Here is a 24,138-nt window from a genome sequence, read left to right as displayed (position 1 = left end):
GCCTGAGGGGATTTCATGTGCCACTGCTGTGTTTGTCAGGAGCAACTCTGTCTTGGTGGGTCCCTAACCATCATGACTGAGATATAAAGCAAATGTATATCTTTCATAACAAGAAGAAAATCCCTCTGCAGCTTTCTGCTAAATATATAACGTCTGTGATTTCTGCTGTGAGCAGACGAGCATCCCTGTGGGTGCCATGGTGGCTGCAGAATCAGGGAAGTAAAGCGCGTGTTTGGTGGGAGCCGATGAATAAACCGTCTGAATTCTACAGGGACACCTACAGTGACAGGAGTGGAAGCAGCTCCCCTGACTCTGAAATCACCGAACTGAAGTTTCCCTCAATAAACCATGACTGATGGTGACAACGTAAGTCATACTTTGAAGCTTGTTTTGTTCTGAATGGTGGTGACACCAGAATTTTAAGAGCATCGGTGAAAGTTTAGTGTTGAAAGATTGTATCTGCCAGAGGATGTACGTGGTCAGGTCACTGTGGGGATCAAATGGGTGAGGACGCGGCCCCCCACAGTTAGAGTGCATCGACCCAGCCTGCTCTGGGGACTCCAGTGGGGGCGACACCAGGCACGGGGCAGTTGTCGTCTTGCTGATTACTGCTTTCAGGTGCCAATCTGACCTAATCTGGGGGAACGGGATTCTTAGAGCCATGTTATTTCATGTAGCCATAAACTTGGAGATCTTGAAGGAGGTGACAGGCGTGACAACATGGTGTCATTTCTGCAGACCCTCAAGTTTTCACCAGGAAGTGCTTTAAAACCAAAACATACAACACTTTTGTGTTGATTGCTTATTCTGGAAATCCATTAAAATCAGAGCAGTTATTGAACTAACTTGGAATGTTTGGCTTTTGTGACCAGTTGGAAAGTTTTTATAAAGTGCAGTAGCTGTGGGCAGCTGCCGAGAATTGTATAAAATCCCATGAAGCTAACTGCATGAACGCTCGGCAGAAATACCTGCTCAGAGGGGGCTGGGGTGTCAGCTGGGTGTCTGGGGGGTCTAAAGGAGAACCAGGGGTGTGCGGGGGGTCCCCCCACAGGGAAGCTGAGATCCTGCCTCAGGCATGGGAAGGTGGCCTCCCCGAATCCTGCACACCTTGCCTTCCCCACCAGGGGACCTCTCCACTGGCAGGCGTGGTCTCATGGGCACGTGGTCGTGCCGAGCAGCCACTTGGCCTGTGATGACTGTAGCCACATGAGCAGGGGTGAGAAGGAGGTCCGAATCAGGAGGGGGGTAGTTGGTTGCCTTCTCTGCCAGGTGAGCATTTAGCCCGCATGTATTCATTAATCTTCACCAAGATGGTTTGCTGTAGGCAATCTGATAATCTAAGTAACTGCCCTGGAAAGAAGGGAACCTTTTTAACGGTACAGGGGCAGATATCTGGTCAGTTACAGGGAGTTTCTAACTGCCTCCCCAAGTGGGGATCCCCTGTGAGTGGCACCGTGAGGAGGCTGGCGCGGTAGAAAAGCCTGCTTGTGTTGGGGCAGAGGTGGAGTCCATGTGATTCCATAGGAATCCGAAATTTAGCTTCTCATGATTCAAGTTAGGCTCCTAACACTGGTCCTTAATGAAAACCAGGCAGTTTACCACAGCAGCTGACTACAAATCCTCACTTTCCTATTTTAACATGCATCCTATAATTAATTGCTCAATTTTTTTTTTTTAAACAGGGATAATTCTTGAAGAGAGCCTTTGGACTTCAAGAGTTTACAGCTTTGATTTTACACTCAGCTTTTGACACTTCCTTTAAATTATGTTTTTATTAAGATTATTTTATTATGGGGGAAGGGATCCGGGAGACTCTGACTTGATGTCCTGCCGTGTGTACCGGCTCCGGCACGGTGCCCCGCGCTCTCCTCTGTGGTCCTGCAGTCTCGGATGAGAGGCAGGACGTCGGGGCGGAGCGGGTGAGGGCCGGGCGCCGGGGGAGCCCTCGGTCATGGAGCCCCTGCGGCCACCCCGCGTCACTGTGGCTTCATGCGGGCAGCTGTTCCTTCCCCTGAGGCAGTTATACGGGGTGTGCCATGTTGCCTGGTGAGTGCGGAGGGGCGAGTCCAGCTGTGCTCACGACCCGGTGCCAGGACCCAAGGGCACCCCTTGCCACGAGGAAGAGGGAAACCCGAGACAGAGCGTCAGCTTGGCCCTGCGCTGGGGATTCTCTGTGGCAGCCACGGCTGGGATTTGCTCAGGACAGTCCGTTTGGCATCACACGAGACGGCGAGAACTCTGTGTCTCCCTGAAATCTGAGTGTGTTGAATCCCTGTCCTCTGGCCGCGAGTCCCCTCCAGAATCACTCCTTGCATCAAGGGGTCACTTAACAAAGAACAAAGGATCTTTTTGGGACACTCCCTCTAAACCCCTCTCTTATGTAGACAGCTTTGCTCAAGGGGACTGTCTCCTTTCAGAATGGTGTTACTCCAGTTGGAATGCAATATGAAAAGCTATTTTCTTAATGTGGTGTAACGACAGGCGGAGCTGTGTGCCTGTTATATCCTGGCTGGACTCGGTGTATACTCTAACTTAAGAAATAAATAATGCAGAGCAAGAGACACACCTTGTCTGTCATGCTGTTCATGTCACGGCCAGATGGGAGCCGTCGGAGCACAGTGCCGGCCCGCGTGTGACCCCTGAACTCTTGGTGCCGGGGGCAGCCTGAGGTGGGGGATCTGATAGGTTTGTTTAAAAACTGAGGGGAGCCTAATAGGAACCAGAATTTCCCCCAAAGACTTCAAATTTAGGTTCGGCCAGTCCCTCTGCTGGGTGTAGACCAGCAGCCGCCTGCCGGTCTCATCCGCCCAGGCCTTCTGAGTGCGGGTCATCATCCTTTGGGTTCTCCTCCAAAGTGAAATTCGAGACCCTGAATCCATGCTCCTCATGGCACATTGGTGGCACTGGGACCACCCACCCGCCCTCTGGCTACCGAGCACACTTGCTTGTGAGCTGGCTCCTCTGCAGTGTGTCTGAGGCCGAGGCCCAGGGCTCAGGCTGGGCTGCTCATCAGTGGTCAGTAGCCTTTGCTTGTTGATGTTGGGGGTTGGGAGAAAAATGTTTCTCACCATTTGGCCTGGTTCCTCCATCAGGGAGACCCGGGAAGGAAGCAGGCTCCCTCTTGTCTTCCCCCCGCTAGTCCAAGGCCACCATCACGGCGGAGCCTAGAAGCCTGTGTGGGAGCACTGCCCCCTGACCCGGGCCAACCCAGCTGCCTCTGTCTGTTGGCAAGTCTCACGGCCTCTTCACTTACAGAGGACTCCATACTGGTTTGGGAACTCTGAGTGTGGCTGACTGGCTGAATTCTGACCCCTTCTCCCGTCTGGTGGTCCCATCAGTCTTCGGTCATTTTTATAAAAGCCAGTCCCCGAACTGAGGGCTCTGATGCCTGTTGGTGACAGCAGCTCCCTACAACAGGGAGGACATGGTTGGTGGGCAGTTTGCAAAACCTCGTGGGGTCAGCTGTGCCCTCCCCTGCTTTGAGTGGGCCTCTGCTGACCAGTCAAGTGCTGCCTGCTTACATAACCTAGAAAAAGGAACCCCAGAATGACTTTCCGGGGCCTGCCAGCCCCACTAGGATGGTACCAGGGCCGAGGGCTGTAGTGGAGACGGCACAGAAGGGTTGCCTTCACCCCTGGCGTGGGTCACCCAGTGCCCAGGACTTCTCCTTGGGGAGGGAGCCGGGCCCACTCCCTGTCCTCACTCCCTGTCCTTCTCTTCATCCCTGGTGATCTGGGCAGGGTCTGCCTTCATGGAGCACCCCCGAGGGCCGTGGTGCTTTGCTCTTGAGATGGGGAGCTCTTGGAAGACTTTGAATCTAAGCATGGCATGATCAGACCTTGGCTTTGCAGTGTCCCCGGCTCTGCTGGTGGAGATGGCAGGGGAAACAGCCAGAGCAGGAATCCTCTCTGGTGGCTGGAGGGTGCACGGAGTAGAAGTCAGACGTCTCCTTCCTGTGCAGGTGCTGGAGAGAATCAGGGCACCAGCTGCCCTGTCTATTGTCCTGCTCTTCAGGGCTTCCCTGGCAGCGCAGCTGGTGAAGAATCTGCCTGCAGTGCAGGAGACCTGGGTTCAATCCCTGGGTTGGGAAGATCCCCTGGAGGAGGACATGACAACACATTCCAGTATTCTTGCCTGGAGAATCCCCACGGACAGAGGAGCCTGGCAGGAGCGCTACAGTCCATGGGGCCGCAGAGTCGGACATGACTAAGCACAGCACCCGGTCTTCAAGCTGAGATGGACTGGACCCCAACCATCCAGGCTCCTTTCCTTGTGAGGGGAGGAGCCCAGGGCTGGCTCAGTCTCTTGGACAGAGGTGGGCTGGGCATGGGACTCATGACCAAGTTGCAGCCAACCAGCCAAATGTTCTAGAAAGAATCATTCTGGCCTGGGTGCATGTAATTAAAGAGCTTTTAGTCCCAAATTCCAGCAAGCCAGGGGAGGGGCTGCAGGATGGTCTGTCAGCTCTGTAACTGCAGTTAGCCATGTGCCGCCATCTGCAGAGGGGCTTTCCCAAGACAATCCTTTTCTGGCACTGCCTAGCCGTTGGGAGTTCAGAGACCCCAGCCAGGGCTACCTGAGCCTTTCAGGGAGAAGGACAGTCCCTGCCAGCCCAGCCCAGGGAGTGCACTGGCCCAGTTCTTTCTGAAAGTAAGGCCCCTTGGGGTGGGATTTGGGGGGAGGGCTCATTCTAAGAGCAGTTTCTTAGCTACACAGCCCAGGGTCTGCTCAGGACTGACACCACGTGGGGACCAGCCTGTGTGCACGGTGTCGTAGGAGCCAGGAAGTGCAGTGTTCCCGTCCACCTCTGAGCAGCCCAGACTGGTTTTACTGGGGGGACCTGGGGTCAAGCAGGAAAGCCCTGCATATTCCAGGTGGGGTGCTGGGCCCTCACAAGACGCAGCAGGTGCAGGAGACGGGCCGGTGCTGCTGCTGCTGCAGTTGCTGCTGGAGCTGTTCCTTCTCGGCTGTCAGCACCTGCAGCCTGTCCTCCAGCTTGCTCAGCTCAGCCATCCACTTCTGAGGGGAACACAGGAGAAGCCAGGTCTGAGCTGACGATGGCTGAGAACCGGGGCTCAACTGATGGGAGGGTGGCAAGGCCTAGAGAGCCAGGGAGTGGGGGGGGTGCCTGCTCCAGGCCACTGGGCACCACCCTGGGCCTGGTCGGTGGACAAGCCAGGTCCCCTGACCAAGGCAGCTCTGGGGTCTTGGGCAAAGTCCTGCCAGCCTCCTAGACCCTGGGTGACTTGTCCTCCACAGCCTCTCGCCCGGTCCTTCTGTCAGCCCTGGTCCTCTTCTGTTTTTGTGTCGCCTGATGTTCCCCTCTTGAGAAAGCTTTTCTCTGGGGCTGCGTCCAGCACTCACTTAAGCACTCACCCCTAGCTTAAGGATCTCCCCCCAGTGCGGAACACAGTTCTCCGGTTTGTCTTAAAGCTTTGACACTGTGCTCCCTGCTCCTCCAGTTACACTGCAGAGGAATCTGGGATGTAATGGGCTTGTTGCTCCCTGTGGGAGCACCGGTGGGGAACCCGAGGGTCCCAGGCTTGCCTGGTGAATGGCTGAGGAGCCCCCTCCCCGCCTGGCCGGCCTGGGCCACCCACCTGCCTGCACCACTCCTGGATGGCGTGGACGGACAGCGGGCCCTGGATGCTCCCGTCCCGCCGCAGGAACACCTCCCCCTGGTCGGTCTCGTAGAGTTGCGGCTCAGCCTGGGCCTTGGGGGCCTGCACGCTCAGGCGGATCACCTTGGGAAGGGCAACGGCAGCTCTGCGGGCGCCGCACCGGAGAGCGTGCGGCAGCCCCGTCGTCGGTCCTGCCTCGCTGGCTCCCGGGCAGCCTGGGGGCAGGGCTCACCTTGAGGGGGGTGCCCGTGGTGGAGGTGCTGACCACCGGGATGAAGGTGAGCTTGTAGGCGTCGGGGAAGACCTGGGGCTGGAAGCCCTGCAGGACGGAGTCCACCAGCAGGCGCACGCGGTCCTCGTCGCGGTGGCTGCAGCGGATGCCCTGTACCAGGCCGCTGTCCTCCACGCCCACCAGCAGGCTGCCGCCCTCGCTGTTGAGGAAGGCGCACACGTAGCGCCGCAGATGGTGCTTGAAGGCCTGGCTCAGGTACTCGCCGCCGCCGCGCTTGAACTCCAGGTTGCGTGTCTCGTTGCCCAGGAAGGCGCCCTGGAACAGGCGCTCCTGGCCCAGGATGCCCTGGTGCGTGATGGCGCTGTCTGAGCGCGTGCCGCTGGGCCAGCTGGGGGAGACTCGTTGCAGGCCCAGTGCCCGGGTAGGAAGGGGTTGGGCCGGCCTGGCTCGCGGAGGGCTGGAGCCCAGGACCGGGCCGCGGCTGGGGCCACAGTCCTCCTCCTGCTGGAGTGGGGGTGGGGGCAAGAGCAGGGTGTATGCTCCTGGCAAGAGTTAGGAGCCAACCCGGAGGGACAGGCAGCCAGAACCCCCACCTCCACCCTCCCCGCACCCATCCCCACCACTCCGGCCCGGCCCAGCCCAGCCCACACAGGGCATCCTGATGCCCTTCCCGCGCGGAGGGATCTAATTCTGCCCACCATGCTGGGGCCCATGTGGGAAACCCTGTGCATCAAGGGTTTGAAGCAGCCAGTGCTCCGCCCTCTTCCCAGGTGAACTGTGGGAGGCTTGTGGGGAGGAGCTCTCCTTTCCAGGGAGCTGGGACACCTGCAGCCACTCTCTGCCCACTTGGGTTTTGCGTTAGCCTCGGAGACACAGGGTTGGGCCATTCTGGAAGATGCCTCAGCGCCCTGAGGTCCCCTGTGACACAGCTGCAGGTCTCTGAATTGAGAGGGCCTCCCAAAGATCCCACCCACTTCCTAATCTCCCTGAAAGCCTGGCTGATCCAGTCCTCCTGAATCTCTCCCATCCCTGGGCCTTCCCGAGTCCCTTCCATGGTTTCTGCTCTGTGTGAGGGCTCTGGGAGCAGCCTGCTCAGGGCCGCTGCCCTGGTCTGGGTCTCACCATCAGACTCCCTGCCTCCAGGTTCTCCTCGTCCTATTCATTCTATCACTGACCCCAGATACAAGTCCCACAGTCACTCTGTCCTGAAAACCTTTCCCTGGTTCCCTGCTGCCTTCCAGCCTCCAAAAGCGGCTTCCAGGGCTGGGAGCTCAGTGCAGGCTGGGATGTGGTGATGAGAGCCAGTCCTAGCCCTTCCAGCAGCTCCCAGAGAAGACAAGTTTAGCAAAGACTTGAGAGAAGCCTCAACTGTCATATAAACGTGCCATCAGGCCACAGGTCTTGAAATGTAAGCCCATTTAGCTCTGCAACAGTTTCAATGTCATGGAGCCTTCATCCGGAAGGAAATTCAGTTCAAGAATTCAAAATTCAATTCAAGAAGGACAATTCAAGATCACCAGCCTACCACCACCTCAAAAGTGAGTTGACTGTTCCCTCCTCCCCCACAAAAACCCACTTTTGCTGGCACTGGTGTAGTCTCACAGCCCTCCCCTCTGGCTTGATTTTCTTTGTCAGTCCCCCCAGGCAGCCACTGGCCATCCTGCCAATGCCGCCACCCTCACCCGGCCCCTGGTATGTGCCCCATCCCTCTGCTAGGGATGTCCTTCCACGGAGTAGGTCCCATTGCCTAAGCCCCAGCCTGGGTTTTACTCCCTGGGGAATCTGTCCTCAGAGATCAGTGAGGACCTTCCTGGGTCCTCCTCCTGCTCGAGGCTGCCTCCCCATCTACCGCCCCAGGAGGGTCTGACTCTGCTTATAGAAGCAGGGCTCCCTGAGGGCAGGGTCAAGCCCTGCTCTCCTCTGCGCTGCCTGCTGGAGCAGGTGTCTGTCAACTGAATGGATGACAAGAAGGTCAGCCAAGAAGGCTCAGCCAAGAAGGTCAGGACCCCTATATATGCTTGGGCCTGGCCTGGCCGGACCCACATGCTGGCTGTAGATGGGTGCAGGGAGGGTCTACTACTCAGGCCTTCTTTCACCTGCTTCCAGGCTGGAGGCAAGCTCCAAGGGTCAGTGTCCCTCTGGGACCATGGTTATTGGAGTAGCAGCCCCAAGATTGCCAATTTGTCCCCAGTTCCTCGAAGACACCCCTCATGCCCACTGGGCAAGGCCATTCACATCCAGGCCTCTCCCGAGGGAGGCTCTGGGGCTGGCGGGCCGCCTGCTGGGGGCAGCCTGGCTTACCTCTCTGCGGTTTGAAGGCTCCCGGCCGTCACCCAGCACCAGCTCCTTCCCGCGGGCCACCAGTTCCTTGATGATCTGGTGCTGCCCCCAGGCCGTGTGCAGGCGCCGGATCAGGGAGGCCAGGGTGTCCTTGGGGGTGGCCACCTGCACCAGCGCGTAGGCCTGGCGTGGCCGCCGCACGACCTCGATGTGCTCTCGCGCCACCGGCAGCTCGAGCCGCTCCAGGGCGTCTCTCAGCAGGCAGGTGAGGACCGGCACGGAGAACTGGGGGTTCAGGTGGCCCACGTAGAGGACATGCCTGCTGGGAGCTGCCTCGGCACCCGAGTCCTCAGGCGGGGGCTCTTCTGGGGGAAGCTCCCGCAGGGGCTGCTTGCCTGGGGGCTCCATGGCGGGGATGGAGGGGCCTCCTCTGGAGGGCCTTCTAGGATTCCTCACCGCTGGCTGCTCCTCCCAGGGCCCTGGGCTCTCAGCCTGGGCCGGGGCCTCCCAGGGGACTCGGGGGGGCCGAGGCTCCGGGGAGGTTTAGAGATTGAGAGGGGCTGAGGAGGGCCAGAGAGAGAGAGGGTGGGCAGAGGGCCAGCAGGAGGGGCCCTGCCGCCCACCCAAGGCCTAGGACAGGGAAGAGGGGAGTCAGAGCTGAGCCAGCCAACAGAGCGTGTGCGCCTGCTCCTCCATTTCCACAGAAGGGAAGACTGAGGGGATACGACCAAAGAGGGGCAAAGGCAGAACTCAGGTCTCTGAAGGGCCCCCATATCCTGTCATTGGCCCCAGCGGGCCCATCTTCCCTCAGGAAGCCCCAGGCTGGGGCGTTAACCCAGGGCTCTGAGGATTAGTCACGGACCCCCTGGGCTTCTTGCCTACTCTGAAGCTGGTGTGAGCCCAGCAGAGGCTCTGAAGGGGTCAGGCTAGGTCAGAGGGTTTAGAGAGAGGTTCTTATGCTTTGGGTATACTGATGGAAGCTGTGGCCCCTCACAGAACAACAGCGTTTGCATATATACATATAAGGAGGCTTGTCTAGACCAAATCCTCTGGTTTGGGTCCAGGGAGCAGAAGCGAGGAAGGGTCAGAGCTGGGCCCTTGGGTCTGTCCCCCACCACCTCTCACTAGGCCAGGGACCCTGCTCCTGAGCTGTGCGCACACCAGCCCCTCCACTCACCCACACACACCCAGCCTCCGGTCTCCGTGGCAGGTACGGCTGGCCTGCATCTTTTCAGATTGGATCCTTAAGGCAGTCAGGGTCTGGGGGCCACCACTGCTGGAGTGGGGACATTCAGGGCAAACGGGAATAGGGGGAAGAGGAAGGCCTAGGACCCTCATGTCCTGATGGTTCCTGGGGGAGCGTGGGAGGTGCCAGCCCTCAGCTCCCACAGACCCCTGACCCCTGGCCAGCAGCTCCCCAGGGCGCTTAGGGGCTTGGCTCAGGAGGGGGAGCCAGGGCCGTGGGAAGTGGGTGGGGCCTGTGCAGCCACCTCTGTGAGCTCAGGAGAGTTGACAATGCCTCCAGCAGGCAGGCCATGAAGGGGATCAGGAACACTTCTCCCTGACGCCACACCCCCATGTAGACAGATGTCCCGTGCAGCTTGGTGGGGGGCTCCTTCCTGACAGCTCCTAGAATCCAGGGGCTAAAGACACACTTCCTCCCTCTGCCAGGTCTCTCCAGGCCCTCGTGCCCACACTGGGCCTCACCTCCCACCTCAGTTACCAATCCCAGGCTCCCTGAGCAGGGATCAGAATGCAGTTGGTTCCAGGGCTGCAGAGATGGTTCCTGTCCTGAAGAGCCCTGAGAAATAGGTCAAGCATTGCCGTCTCTTGAAGGACAGGGTTGTCACCTGCTCTTTGACAGGTACCAAGATTCGGGTGATACACAGTCTTTATTAATGCAGAAATCTGTTCTTGGGTGGGTGGGGGCTGTGACAGTGCTTTTCATTATGCAGATGTAGGCAGCACTTTCCCACTGCTTCTGCAAGTCCCCATGGGGTGCGGGGTGGAGGGTGGTGTCCAAGGGCAGATGCAAAGGTTGACCTCCTCTTCTGAGCAGCCGGTTCTGAAGATGCGAATGAATTTGTGTTTCCCTGCGGGACTAAGGCAGAAGCTTGGGTGGGGAACCTTAGCAAGGCGACTGTGGTGTGGGGGCAAGGAAGAGGCCCCAGGCCCTCCGAGGTGGTACTGTGAGGCTCTGGGGAGGGACCCTGCAGCCAGTTCTGCCTGGCCTCTGCATCCATGCCTGGCCTCTGCATCCATCCCGAGAATTATGGGGTAACAGCTCTAAGCTCTCTGGGGTCGTCCTCTTCAGGCCTTTTTAGACTCTGCCATCATGAGCTGTTCTCACAGAAAGCGTACAAGGGGGGCTGTGGCTGATTCTAGGCTGTTAACTCAAGCCATGTTGAATTAGGCAGAGATTGACAGCGGGCCAGAGGTGCCCTGACAGATGAGACATGTACCAGAGAACAAACGTGAATGTAACATCCTTCTCCAGGGGCCTCACTATCAACCAGCTGTTTGGCATGAAATTTCCCAAACGGATTTCAGTGCCAAATCTTTCCCCATTCTTACTGGAAATCTCTTTAAATGATTGTATTACATATTTCCCTGGGCTCTGTTAACCTTATGTGAGTTGAACATCAGTTCCATCTTTTTTTGGCCGGGGGGATAAAAACTTTCATTGTAAGCACTAAATACATTTGCAGAACGATACTTTAAATACTGAAATGCACTGCAGTGTAACTGGGTTATTTACAGCACCCCAGGCTTTGTAAGAGCTAGGTGGTGGCAAGACGTGAGTTCAGTGTTGTGGAACAAGCAGTTCCTTTCAGTCCTCTTACTGGATGTCTGTGACCTTACTGACAACCCTCCTTGGCACCGGAGGTAAAAGACTTCTTGAATTTAAATTTAAGAATGTGAGGTGGGCCCAAAGATGAGGGGCAGAGGGAGGCAATAGATAGGGCTCTTCTCACATTATCTGGAGTGTCCACTGGGTGGCGCCCGTGGCTGGGATCCCTGACACCACAAAAGCATGGGTGTCTGAGCAAGCTGCCTAGGAACCCCAGCTGAGGGGCAGGGGTTGGGGTGCGGGAGGGGACTGAGCTCAGCCTTATGCTGGAGAGGACAGGATGCCAGGAGAGCAAACTCTGGGACTTAGGGTAGGGAGGGGTGTAGACAGATGCAGCCTTTGCCCTTTGGCCCCAGGAACACTCCAGTCTGCCTTGACTCCTCCCTCGCCTACCAGTGGCTGGTGCATTCCTGCCCGCCCTCTGACAGGGTCCGCCCACAGCCCAAAGGTATCTCGGGCCTGGTGCCTATACCCTGGGACCTACTGGCCACTGGCCCCCAGAACCATCCTCAGCGGCTTTGGTTGTTGCAGGCCAAGTACAAATACGTAATTCTCTCACTTGGCCTGCAGGTTTCCGGCTGTGGAGCTTCCCTGGTGGGATGGGGTGACTTGGGCCCTTAAGTTAAAGGAGACTGCAAAAAGTGGAGGGGTGACAGGGGGAGGATAGAGTGTCTGGAGTCCCTCAAGCAGAGAACGATTTCCACACTTTCAGCCTTGGTTGTAAAGATGAGCGACAAGTCACCTGTGCCTCTTCTGAGAAGGGGTCATGGCATTGCGCATGAGGGCAGAAACTGTGTGTCTACCGGGCCCACCAGTGCCCCAGCCCAGAGAAGGGCCTCAGGCTGTTCCACAGAACACCAAAGAGGGTGGTGCGGACACTTCTGCTCAGGACTCATGGCCTGGACAAGACAGAGCAGAGCCCAGGAACGCAGGCTGTGATGTGGCTGGCAGGTGGGGAGTGGGACAGGGCACAGAGGTTCTCGAAGGAGTCAGCACTAAGTGGGGCCGGACTCTTCTCTCCTGAAGGGCCTGCGTTTTCCTTTCCTCATGTTCCTCAGCACCAGAGTCAACATCTCTCCTTGTCGTGGCGATGAGGGTGGGCATGGGAAGCTGCTTTCAGGAGGTCTCTGTGCTCAGTCCTGCTTTCCCATATGCCTTCCTGCTCCATGGGTGGCTGCGCTGTTGGGGTCAGTGGTGTGGTCTCACCTGCCAGAGACCGCTTCAGCTTCTTTGGATGACTGGGTCACTATTAGAAATAGTGGCTTTGTGAAATAGTTTCAAAAGTTTAGGCTGGGTTTCTTGGTTGTCGTTCTCTTAAATGAAATTCAATTCTGACCCCAGAGGCTAGGGCAGCACAAGTGAAAGGGTAACAAATCCTCTCTCCTCCTGCAGAATATGACATCTGGTTACCCTTCTGGTTCTGTTCCCTTGGCAACCAGATAAAAATGGAATGTCGACCATTTCAAGGAAACAGTGCTTATAGTTGGAACTGCCCCCTGGCTGTAAGGCACCTGGTCTAGGAGGGCAGCGCATGGACTGTACACATCCTCCTGGGGGCTTCCTAAGGGCCGGGACTCAGGAGGCACGTCCTGCCCAGGGACCTGGAAGCTGTGCCGATGGCACTGGGGAGTCGCTGGCTGCCCTGGGGCGTGATGCTTCTAAGCCAAGGTGAGCCCCACTTCTCCCTGGCATGTCTTACCCCCTTACACCTGAGCTGCAGCCTGGGCAACAAATGACAGTCCTGGGTGACTGTGGGCTCTGTAGTGACTACCCCACTGAAAAGGCCTGCTGGCAGCAGTTGCGGTCTGATAGTCTTCAAAGTGACTGCCTACAAAGGCCCGGCTGTAGCTTGTATAGTCTGCATGGTGAGCGGGATCTAAGACAAAAGCCACCTGGTGGGTGTTGTAGGCAGTATGATGTCTCACACCCTTCATTAGCTATGGAATTTGGGGCAAGTAACTTCACCTCTCTAAGCTTCAGTTTCCTCATCTTTAACATGGGGGAATATGGTGGCTATCTCTGAGATGTAGTGAGGTTTAAGAGAGCTAATGTACATAAATAACTTAGCATAAGAAGTCCTTAAATAGTGTTCCCTGATGAGCTGACAACGGGCAGGGTGGGGTGGGAACCAGTTTGCTCCACAAGCCAGGACGGGCAGCATGTCTGGCCTGCCTGCGTATGATGCTGTTACTCTCACATTCAAAAGTTCATCATCAGGGCCCAGGAAGGCCCTCTTTGGGAGTACCTTGAATGAACTGTAAAGCCCACTGAACACAGGTCTGGAAATCTGTGGAAAATGGGCTTATTCTGGTTCAGCAGCCCTGACCCTGACTGCTGCAGGGGGCCCAAGGTTATAATCTCACAGTGGCCAAGTGGAAAAGACCATGTTGGAACCAGTCACTGGTGAGGACTGGTATGATCCTTACAGGTCTTATCTAACCCCTCCATAGCCAAACGGGCCCAAAGATGGGAAAGGACCCACCCAAAGCATCACAAAAAATAGCTGCACTGGCTGGGACCTTGGCCTTGGAGTCAGATTACTTGGCTTTAAACGCCAACTTTGGCAGTTCCTGCCATGATCAGAGCTTAAGTTTCCTCATCTATAAAGTGGGTCTGCAGCGAAGATTCGGAGAAGGCAATGGCAACCCACTCCAGTACTCTTGCCTGGACAGTCCCATGGATGGAGGAGCCTGGTAGGCTGCGGTCCATGGGGTTGCTAAGAGTTGGACATGACTGAACGTCTTCACTTTCACTTTTCACTTTCATGCATTGGAGAAGGAAATGGCAACCCACTCCAGTGTTCTTGCCTGGAGAATCCCAGGGACAGGGGAGCCTGGTGGGCTGCCATCTGTGGGGTCGCACAGAGTTGGACATGACTGAAGCGACTTAGCAGCCAGCAGCAGCTGTGAAGATTAAATGGGGTCATTCTAATTCACACAGAGCAGTGTGTGGGGTATACAATGATGTGTTCCTCTTATCAGGTACCCTGCACTGTGCTGTGGCCCCTTTATAAACAGGGAGGGGCTGGACTGGAGTTCCTGGCCCCTGGACGGCACAAGGGGTACCCTGCAGGCCAGGCTAGCCTGCATCTCCTCACCCCTGCCACGGAAGGTCGCTGCAGCTGCTGACCCTAACGCTGTCCCTTCTGCTCGGGCTTCCCAGGGCTGCCGTGCTCGTTGCTGTCTGCTGCACCAGGGCAAAGCCCTTTGAGGGCAGAGCATGGACTGCACACTGGCTCCCCAGGGGCTACCAAGGCTGGGCCCCAGCGGGCCTCTGGCAGACAGCCTGTTCTTTAGGGACTGCTGGAGTCACATGAACTCAGGGAGCATCTGGTCCAAGTTTCCTCATAAGTAAAAACAAGGAGTTATGACAAAGGCAAGGGGAGTGACCTGCCCTTCGGAGGCATACTGATTTCTCTGGCGACTGATTGCAAAGACACTGGCATCTATATTGTTTTTTATTTATAAACAAATTGACATAAAATAAGTCCAGATGGCAGCGGGGGCAGCTGAACTGCTGACTTGCTTACAAAAGAAGCCTGTGGACAGTGGAGTGGGTGCAACCAGACTCCAGCCTAGAGACCGTTCTCTCCCATCCATCTTAGGGCCTTGTTGGCTTAAAACATTGGGCCCAACCTTCTTTGGCAGCAATTCTGGCCAGGGCAAGGAGCTGTGGCAGGGCAGTGCAGGGTAGGAACTCCTGTTCCCACAGATGAGGCTGGGGCTGCAGAGGGCCAGTGGAGGGAGAGAGGGGAGATGACAGGGACCCTCTCCTCCCTCTGCTGGATGACGTGGTCAAGGCTTGGTAGGTCTGTCCATCCCAAGGAGAAGGTGCCTGGGTGATGTCCTCTGAGAAGGGGCCACAGCTCTCTGGCGAGGGCCTGTGTGGGTCTCCCTCCTCCTGAAACCAGTGTCTGGAGCAATAGGGGTATGAACTGGAGGGCTTGCCCAAGTGCCAGAAACAATAAATTAATAATAAGAAAAGATCTCTTTTTAAAAAAGGTAGAGGTTTGCACCATGAGTTTGGGATCTGTGGATCTCGTGAGGAGAAGGCAGGAGCTGTGGGAGCCACACCACCAGGCCCAGCAGCTGGTGAGGGAACCCGGTGCGAGTGTTGCTTCAGGGCCCCATCTTTCGAGACCTCACAGGTCAGCCCCTTCCTCCATCACCTGGAAGGTGTTCAGTCTAAACTCCTGGAGGGAGGCCACCCAGGCTTGAGAAATAAATACATGGGACCTCAGAGCCAAGACGGGGCTGAAGGGAAGAGCAGTGCCTGGGCCGCACACCCCGCTCCTCGGTCCTTCATGGAAGGACATCTCATGGCAGGAGCGGGCAGTGGGGTGGCTCCACACAGCCTCCTGGAGTCCTGAGGTGGCCTCGGACCCTGCTGAGGTGCCTGACGGCCCTCCCTCCTGGGAGAAGAGCCCCCTCTGCTGGACCCCTCGGCCGTCCCGGCTGCACTGCCCTGCTCAGAACTTGCCCTGCTTCAGCCGGTCAATGTGGTAGCAGAGCTTGAGCGCAGGCCCCAGCTTCAGGCCCATGTACTTCATCATCGTGTCACTGCGCAGCAGGAGCAGGGCCTTGCCATCGATCTCCTGCGGGGAGGAGGGGGGTGCCATCAGAGGCCTGGGTGGTCTGTCCACCCAGGTTCTCACCAAAGACCCTCCGGGGAGGTGCCAGCCACACGGAGCCCTGTGAACCTGCTGTGACGCTGAAGCCTGCCGGTTCTCCCCACCTCTGTCTCTAACCACCCCTCTCCAGCATCACCAGTGAACCCCCCAGGTTAAGCTCTTCATACATGTTTGGAGGAATCTCCTTTCTCTGCTGCCCGAGAGGCAGCCCTCCCTGCCCTTCCAAACCTCTGAGATCAAGCTCAATCCTAACTCTTCCCAGGAAGCCTCCCCAGTCAGTGTCCTTGTCACTCATCACAGACTATTTCTGTATTGACCCTCAAGGGCTATTTGGAAAGTCACCTTTCTTCCTGGGCAGCAGGGAGCCCTCCTCATGAGCCACACACAAAGCAAGCACTCGGTGAGCAGCTGTGAGACCCGCAGGCCTGATCGAAGAGCACTCTCCAGCCCACCTGGCATGAAGGAGTAGGTGACCCGTGAAAGCAGCAGAGCTGTTCTGAGCACCCAGAGTGCAGAGCAGCACCAAGCGGCAGGGGCCACTGGGAACCAGGTTTGAGCCCCAAATCAGGAGTTCGGTCATTGCAGGGGGGTCCTTGGCAGTCCCTGGCCACAGGGGCAAATGGTCACTTGACAAGATGCTGGGGCTCACAGCAGACAACATAAGAAGATGGGGTTCTGATGAGGCTGGAGAGCTGGGGGCCACACAACAAGGGACTCTTTAACCTGGCTTTGGCCTTAGACCACAGCAGGGAGAGAGGAAAGCAAGTGCTCCTAGAAGAGAAGAGTCCTGTCCTGGGATCCAGTAGGATTGTGGCTGAATCAGATCCAACACTAAAGGAGTGTTCAGTGCCCAGTGAAGTTCGTCTGGGACCCAAGACTCTGTCTCTAAGTTTGTATGGGATTGCGTGTGCTCAGTTTCAAGGGACTTGGAACAAATATATCGCTTGTGCCCTTTAAGAGTCTATAAACTGCAGAAGCAAGACACCCGGCGGATATAGGAGAGGTCAGGCAGGGGCACCTACGTGTTTGCGAAAGAGGTCAGCATGGGGTCCAAACTGGGGATCAGCTTCCCGGACAAACTGCATCACATCCTCAACCGTCCACGAGGAGGGGTCCCGGCCACTCAGTCGAGAGGCATCCCGGCGGTCTGGCCCTGCAGGAGAGAAGGACACCTGCCGTGACGGGCGGGGACTGGGCTGTACGCCTGCACTCTCCACAGCCTGTCCCGGGGCCCTGTGTGACCACTGGGCTTAGAGCAGCGCCAGAGCAGAGGAACCAGAGGTGACCGAGGGCAAGAGGGCTTTTCCACAAGACGACTGAGGACCTGAGACCCTTCCTCACTCAAATCTTAAGCATAGGGCTGATTCTGGAAATGGTCAGAAGGAATTTTACACTGAGGTTGTGACTGAGCCTGAACCTGTGTCAAGGGTAGTGATGAGGTGAGAGGATTATCTGGGTTGGGGTTGGGGGAGGGGCTGGTGGGTGAGGCTGCTTTTGCCTTGGCTCTGGGAACCATTTCTAGAGATACCTCGGGAGCTGGGTAAGATTAGAGCTAAGTCCTTGGGGCCCAGGGAGAAAAAAAAGTGGCAGATAATTATAACTTGTGTCTCTTCCAAGGCCTGGAGAATAGCTGACTTCGTTATAGCCAAATACTTGGAGGCAGAAAACAGCTTTGCCTTGGCCACCAGGAATCTCAGTGTTAATTTAGTGCTCTGCTTACAGCTTTTATTTCAGTCTTGGCCATTTCCCCAGTGGGATCTGAGTTCTCTGTACAGTCGTCACCTGCATGGCTCTCTGGCAGGCTTGATCCCCTCTGCCTGGAATGTGCCCCCTTCTTGCCCTTCAGTTTCTCCTTTCCTTCTGGCAGACTCTAACTTAACTAAACAAGAGTTGGTTTCAAGGATCAGCTCCTTTATGAAACTTTTCCAGGTCTCATCCTGAAAAAACTGGTCTCATAAAAGCATTTCACATATCTCTTGGTTACAGCTCAATCTCTACACACTTTCCCCCTTCACATCATTCTAATAATCTCTTCTCCATAAAGCAGTCAAAACAACTTTTAAAAAGTAATTGGATCATGTCAATCAATACAACAGCCTCAAAATGCATACCTGAAATAAGGCTGAACCCCTTACCATGGTCTAGAAGGTACCCTATCATCTGGCCCTTTCTGCCTCATCTCCCCCTTCCTCCCACCCTTTACTCACCAAGCTCCAGACACACTGGCTTTCTGCTTCTTGAATAAGCTATGCTTTTATGCTTTGATCCAGACACACAATTTCCACCATCTAAAATGTTCTTTTCCCCACATCTTTGAATACCTGATGCCTTCTCAACATTTGGGTTTCATCTCAAATACTGATTTCTCTGAGAGGCCTTCCCTGATATCCTAATAAAAGTACTCTATTCCCCACATAATCACTCTTTATCCAATTACTCTAGTTCACCCCCACCAGTCTAAAACAATCACGACCTAAAAACAATCTCATGCATTTATGTTTATCACCTGTCTTCTGTTCTCTGTTAATCCTTGTGATACTGTGATTAATAATAAGAAACATATGTGTCTGTGTTCATTCTCTTTTCTGGCACAGCACTTAAAGTCCTGGGAATCTCCTAAGAGGTCAGTGTTATTTGCTATTCCAGGCCTCATCCAGGAGATGAGGCAGAAAGGCCCAAATGATGGGGTACCTTCTGGATCATGGTAAGAACTCAGAGTATTGTTTGCTACTCATAACAAGTCCCTGTCAATCACATCTGAATATGTTAATGAGGTGCTTCTGGAAAGTCCTAAGGATGGGGGCTGGTTGTCAGGGGAACCAATAGGTGACTAGAAGTTGGGACCTTTCAGTCCTGCCCCCTCCAATCTTTAAGGAAGGGAGAGGGGCTAGAGATTGAGTTCAATCACCAATGGCCAACGACTTAATCAATCTTGCTGACATAATGAAGCCTCCATAAAAACCCAAGGACAGGGCTTCAGGAGCCTCTGGGCTGGAAGGAATCATGGAAGCCAGTCAGAGACACAGGTAACAACCTGGACTTTGAACTGGCATCTGAAGTTGGGGAGTGGTCAGTCTTGTGGTACTGAACCATCATCTTGTGGGCTCTGATGCTTCCTCCAGGGAGTTAGTGTCAGAACAGGGTTACACTGCAGGACGCCCAGCTGGCATGGCAGACTTGCTTGGTGCGTGGAGACCCGCACTTGTCGGGGAAGTGAAGCAGTGCTGAGCAGAGCACTGAGCGTAGGAGACACGCTGGAGGAGAGTGTTTTCCTTTCAGAGCGCACAAGAGTGCCTGCTCTGCCACAGACAATGTTTAAATATGACTGCTAAATGAATGGATGACTGTATGTAATGGTTCCATGTATATTTTTCTGTCTCCCCCACAAGACTAGGTCTGTCTTGAGGCTGAGGCGACTTAAGTCTCAACGCAGGGACTCTACTTCAGAGCTCCTTATGTGGCTCCATCTGGAGCCTTGTTGGGGTTGGGGTTGGGAAGCAGTATCCTGGGCTTCTCTGTCTCAGCCTTCCTCAGAATCCCCTCTGCTCCTGCAGGCCTTGCTAATGGACTCTTCTTATTTTTCCACACCTAATCTGTCCCTGGGCTGGGGGAGGCCACAGTGGGTTTGGAGATGGCTTTCTCCTGTCTCCCCATTGCTGCTTTTAGATCATCCTCCAATGGAAGCTAGTGTTCTTCAGAGGACAAACATGTACTGAGCATCTGCTCTTCCTGATCACATACATTTACAGATCTCTGGGTTTCTGCTCTTTATTAAGTGAAGATTTTTGGGTATTTAACTCACTAACTTCCGGTTCCATCCTAACTGCTACCATAATCCTCAGAGGAAAAACATCCAACTGCTTTGCTTCCAGTGATTTTCATTGCTATTCTACTTCAAATACCCACTACCAACATTATTGTCTAGTTCTTGGATCACTTTGAACAAATCCACTTCAGAATTTTAAACACCCACCTCTCTGACCCCAGCCTCCCACCTTTCCAACTCTCTCGGGACGTACGTCCACTATGACCATTATATCACAAAGACCTTTAGCACACCGGACTTACAGTCTCCCCATCCTTCAGCCATCTTTCAGCCCTGCTTCTATCCCCCCTGTCCGGAGACAGTGTTGATGATCTAAACCACTCCTCCTCCAGGTCCACTGACTACATGCTCCCCACCCTCTCTTGTCCTGCTAGCTCAACATATAACCTTAACTCTCAAACTGTCTTTTCTCACCCACATGTAGGTTTCTAAGAACCAAAGAAGAAAATCGTAGCCCTTGCAAACTGGTCTCCAAGCTCCAAACATGGCAGGACCTCTGGTGTTTCTGCAAATCATCCCCTCTTCCTTGACCTATTTCTCCTGTATTCTTTATGGCTCATTCAATCTCCCAGCACTCCCGAGCCCCTCCCTGCTCAGCCCTCTCTCCATTCACTCATGGCCACAGGCTTCTTCCAGTCTCAGAAAGGTTTGCCTTCTTCTGTCATAAGACTGACCCTTAATCCTTCCCAACACCTCCACGGCCTTCATTTCTCCTCTTTCCTATATTCTGAATTTCTTCTTCAAGGAAGGCTCAGGCTGTCTGCTGACAAACATGCCCAGCATGCACCCACTCTAGAAGACCTTCTTTGTCACCTCCTCCTTTTCCTCATCAAACTCTCCTTGATATGCCTACCCACTGCAAACCTCCCTCACCAGCCTCCAGCACCACTGAACCTGCTCTTACTTACTAAGATCACCAATTATCCTCTAATCACCATTTCCAGTAGATATTTCTCAGTCCTTATTTTACTGAAACTTTTTGGGTTATACTCTTAAAACAGTACCCATGGCCACCACAATATCCAGTTCTTCTGCTTTTCCTCACATTTGACTACTCCTCTGTCCCTTGGTAGGATCCTCTTCATGCTCCCTCCTCCTGAACTTTGTTGGTTCCTAGAACTCTCTCTTTGGTCAACTGTTCTTTTCATTCTACACAAACTTCTGGGGAGCGGGTGTCATTTTACTCTATAGCTTCAACTTCTATCCACTAACTCCTTTTAAATATGTAACTTCAGTTCAGTCCTCTTCCCTGAGAATCTGACCTGCATGGCCACTGCCTGCTGGGTATCCCACCTTCCCCTTCTCTTCTATGGTTGGTTCGCTCTCTCAGAGAATGGCACCATCTATTTAATCACCCCTTCTAGAAACCTGGGTGACATTCCCACTCCTTCCTCCCAATTCTTAAATCTGACTATATTTACCTCATGAAGAGTTTTCACATCTATTCTCTCTTCTACAAACCTTCTACCACTGCCCTAATCTAGGCCTTTATCATTTTGGATGTAGCCCATTCTAGTAACCTCCTAAGCGGTCTCTCTAGTCTTGTCTTTCCTCAAATCCATCCTCAACACAGTAGTCAATGACCTATTTGAAACACAAACCTGTTTAGGTCTTGCCTCTAGTGAAAGTCTCCAGAGCTTCCCATTAGTTACAAGATCAACCCCAAACTCTTTAACATGGCATTTAAGGTCCTCTATGGTATAACCGCTGACCCTTCCAGGATTTTCTCTTTGAAGCCCCAGAATTACCCTTTGTTTTTCAGTAATACCAAACTGCATATACTTGCTGGTACAATCTGTATTAGTTCTCATTCCTCTGCCCTTGTCCATGCTGCACGCTCTTCCCTGGAAAGCTCTCCCCCACTTACCACTACCCCTGATACATTCACACAGTCAACCTTTAAAACCTCAGACACTTTCTCAAGGAAGCTTACCCTGGATAACAAGCTTGAGTGAGGTGTTCCTTCTTTCAGTTTTCATACAACTCATCTCTGCAGCCACACTCTAGATGTTATTTTACTATTATCTATTTAAGTGTTTGTCTCTCCTACAAGATTTTGAACTCCTTAAGGACAAGAGATGATTGATTTTTGTGTCCCCCTGACAAACACAGATGGTGCTCACATAAATGGCTCATGAATGAATGAAGGGCTCCTTCCCCATCCCTTTGGCTCTGAGTCGTTGGCTTTTGGTTCCTGCTGTTCTCAAGCTAATCCCAGAGCTTCAGCTGCTCCCCAGGTGCCTTGTCAGGTGTAATGGGGCCAGGCCCCAGTCTGACCTCTCTAGGTGGAGGGGGCAACAGAGTTAAGTACTTTCTGGCCTCCCAAGGTTCAGGCAGGAAAGAAGAAAAGAATGAGAGAGGGCAGGAGAGCCAGAACTCTGAAAAGCTTACCCCTGGAGCAGAGCCTGCGCACAGCTGAGGCAGTGCCCAGTGGGAGACTGCAGGATGGAAGCAGAGGCCGGTACCCTGGATTTCGAAGGTTTTGGGAAGTGCTGACAAGATTGGTGGGATTCAAGGTAGAGTCCATTGAGTCTGAGCGTGGCTCCAAAGACCGGGCCAGACTATTTCCCAGGGCAAAGGTCTCACCTGGAAAACAGTAAAACCAGAGTTAGAACAGGGACTAGTCTGGAAGAACTGCCAGGGAGCCAGCTGCCAGGAGCCCATTTGGGTGGAGTAAGAGGCAGCAAAACAGAGAGCTCTGGGCTGGGCCGCAGGACGCCTGTGCACCAGCCCTGGCACTGGCTCTCACTAGGTGGCCTTAGTCAAGCCCAGCGCCACCCTCTGGACTTGGATCTCCTTAGAGACTCTTCCCTTTAGACTACATGGTCTCTGAGTTTTCTTCTGGTCTGGATGTGTTAGGTTGTTTCTGATAAAGAGAATCTTAAAAAAAAAAAAAAAACAAAAACCAAGAAGAAAGCTATTCTGAGAAGAGTCTGTCTTAACACACAAGATGCTAGAGCAGGGGATAAAGTGCTGAAGAAGAGATACATTTGCTTACATGAGGGCACTTTAGAAGTGGACCCTCTCAGCCAGCAGGACATCTCAGAAATGCTTCCTGATGCCTGGCTCAAGGCTTGTCTGCAAAGGACCTGCTCTTCTGTTCCCTCCCTTCTTTCACATTTGCCTTGTTTTATGGAAATAGTCCAAGGAAGCTGCGGTTGTACTGTAGTGAGAACATGGGCACAGAGCCCAGAATTTGGGTCAGAATTTGACTCTGCTACTCAGCAGGCAAGGTGCTTTCCTCAGAACCTTAGTCTCCTCATCTATAACATGGGAGCCTCCTTTCTTCCAAAGCATTTGTGAATGTCAAAAGAGAATGGCTAAGAAGGCCTTTGTAAAGGGAACCTCACCCTGACATTTCTACACCCCGGCCACGGCCCAACCGCAGGCAGCAGCCCCTAATCACTGCTCTACGAAACCTGAAACAGACTCCCTCTCGTAGTTGGGTTCTGCCCATATCAAGTCAGATCTGGCCACGGCATTCTCTGTTTATGGCAGATGTCTTGGGTGCTGAACCACATCACACTGTCCTTGGTGGCTTTTCTTAAAGACTGTATTAAGATAATGCTTGGAATTCATTTCAGGCCTCTGAGGAACACTTAATTCAAAGAAATTGCCAGGCAGAGACTACAACCTCTTTGGCGAGATGGTTTAGGATTTCAGGACTACTTTCTAATTCTCACCTAAAATTGCTTGGTAAACTATGGGATAACAGTCAAATCTGGCCTGAGACAGCTATTCATCCATATAAAATTTGGAAATTTAACTGATGAAGCCCTTTCCTAGAAATGGTCCTGAAGAGAGAAGTCTCTGAGCTTCCAGGATACCTAAACCATATCCTACCCCATTTCTGCAGGTGAGGTTTCAGATTCCTATTTTTCAGGAGAGAATGTCCCACTTTGAGACAAGGACAGGAGTCCAATCCAAGAAATAGGATGCCTGGGTTCCATCTCTCTGCTCCTGACTTTCACTATGTACGTGAGTCAAGATAACTCGTTTGTCTTTTCTGAGTACTAGTTTCCTCATCTGTAAAATGGGGAAAACTCACCCTCTGCTATGCTTAGAACATCAACTGAGAAAACAGAATGGGATGGATGTTACAACAGTAGGGAGTTGTATTTTATTCTTCATTCAGAGTTACAGCGGTACACCGAAGTTCTCTGTAGTAGCTCAAGAAAAAGATGAACTCTACTTTCTGTATTTATCAGCATGATAATAACCTCACCTTTCTAGTACTCCTTTTACTCAGCTAAGTCTGGGTTAGTACCACCGACTTCACATGAGCTAACAGATGTGAAGAATAATTATGATGACAATGCCAGGGGCTCACCAGATGCTGATGCAAAATCAGTTAAGTGTCTCTAGTCTTGGCAATGCTAAGAATGCGAACTAAAATCTGGATTCTGAGTCGAGGGGTCTGGAAATCTGGACTGGTGGCACCTGGACTAGGCAGGGTCATTAAATCTTAACCTAATGAGATGAAGAAAAGTGAAGCATCATGCCCAAGGCTCTGGGAGGGCCTGGTCTGCTTAATGCTGATCAAATGAGGCCCTGGCTGCCTTCAGCAGGGGTATGCCAGGGCAGAAGACTGCAATGCTTTCCAACTGTGCTCCACAGAGCCCTGCAGTACACCCAGCTCCTGGGTGGAGTCTGGGCCTCATCCCTGCTTCTATCAAAACAGCTTTGGTTTTGACTTTT

The 24,138-nt window shown here is 53.8% G+C and overlaps 3 protein-coding genes across 17 annotated transcripts in view; 1 reads left to right on the top strand and 2 right to left on the bottom strand.

The window, feature by feature from the left end:
* CTPS1 (CTP synthase 1) overlaps positions 1-2,561 on the top strand; it is a 31,260-nt gene extending 28,699 nt beyond the window's left edge. For both annotated transcript variants that reach the window (XM_061122253.1, XM_061122252.1), the window contains 2 exons: positions 272-366; positions 1,683-2,561. In XM_061122253.1, coding sequence (XP_060978236.1) covers positions 272-356 — 85 coding nt within the window. In that variant the 3' untranslated portion in view covers positions 357-366; positions 1,683-2,561. The remainder of the gene's footprint in view (positions 1-271; positions 367-1,682) is intronic.
* Positions 2,562-4,799: 2,238 nt separating this feature from the next.
* Positions 4,800-8,541, bottom strand: SLFNL1 (schlafen like 1). The gene is made up of 4 exons (XM_061119764.1): positions 8,155-8,541; positions 5,854-6,351; positions 5,601-5,744; positions 4,800-5,019 (listed from the first exon to the last, which is right to left on the bottom strand). Exons 1-4 carry the CDS (start codon positions 8,539-8,541, stop codon positions 4,891-4,893), a joined length of 1,158 nt encoding a protein of 385 aa, XP_060975747.1. The 3' UTR covers positions 4,800-4,890.
* Positions 8,542-14,423: 5,882 nt separating this feature from the next.
* Positions 14,424-24,138, bottom strand: part of SCMH1 (Scm polycomb group protein homolog 1) — a 209,701-nt gene continuing 199,986 nt past the window's right edge. For 11 of the 14 annotated variants that reach the window (XM_061122238.1, XM_061122244.1, XM_061122247.1 and 8 more), the window contains 3 exons: positions 21,832-22,026; positions 16,637-16,767; positions 14,424-15,578 (listed from right to left, as the gene is read on the bottom strand). In XM_061122238.1, the coding sequence (XP_060978221.1) occupies positions 15,453-15,578; positions 16,637-16,767; positions 21,832-22,026 (452 nt within the window). In that variant the 3' untranslated portion in view covers positions 14,424-15,452. The remainder of the gene's footprint in view (positions 15,579-16,636; positions 16,768-21,831; positions 22,027-24,138) is intronic. The other 3 variants (XM_061122245.1, XM_061122248.1, XR_009689256.1) reach the window with 2 other exon arrangements.

The sequence above is a fragment of the Dama dama genome, chromosome 20 (assembly GCF_033118175.1).
Source record: "Dama dama isolate Ldn47 chromosome 20, ASM3311817v1, whole genome shotgun sequence".
Lineage (NCBI taxonomy): Eukaryota > Metazoa > Chordata > Mammalia > Artiodactyla > Cervidae > Dama > Dama dama.
Note: the sequence above shows the minus strand (reverse complement) of the source record. Positions and strands in the feature narration are given on the sequence as shown.

Bases quoted from the DNA above. Each gene is read 5' to 3' on its own strand.
- SLFNL1 (XM_061119764.1), bottom strand. From the start codon at position 8,541: ATGGAGCCCCCAGGCAAGCAGCCCCTGCGGGAGCTTCCCCCAGAAGAG. The intron at 5,745-5,853 runs GTGAGCCCTGCC...GCCCTTCCCAAG, and splicing joins CCACGGGCACCCCCCTCAAG to GTGATCCGCCTGAGCGTGCA. The intron at 5,020-5,600 runs GTGGGTGGCCCA...TGTTCCCCTCAG, and splicing joins TCCAGGAGTGGTGCAGGCAG to AAGTGGATGGCTGAGCTGAG.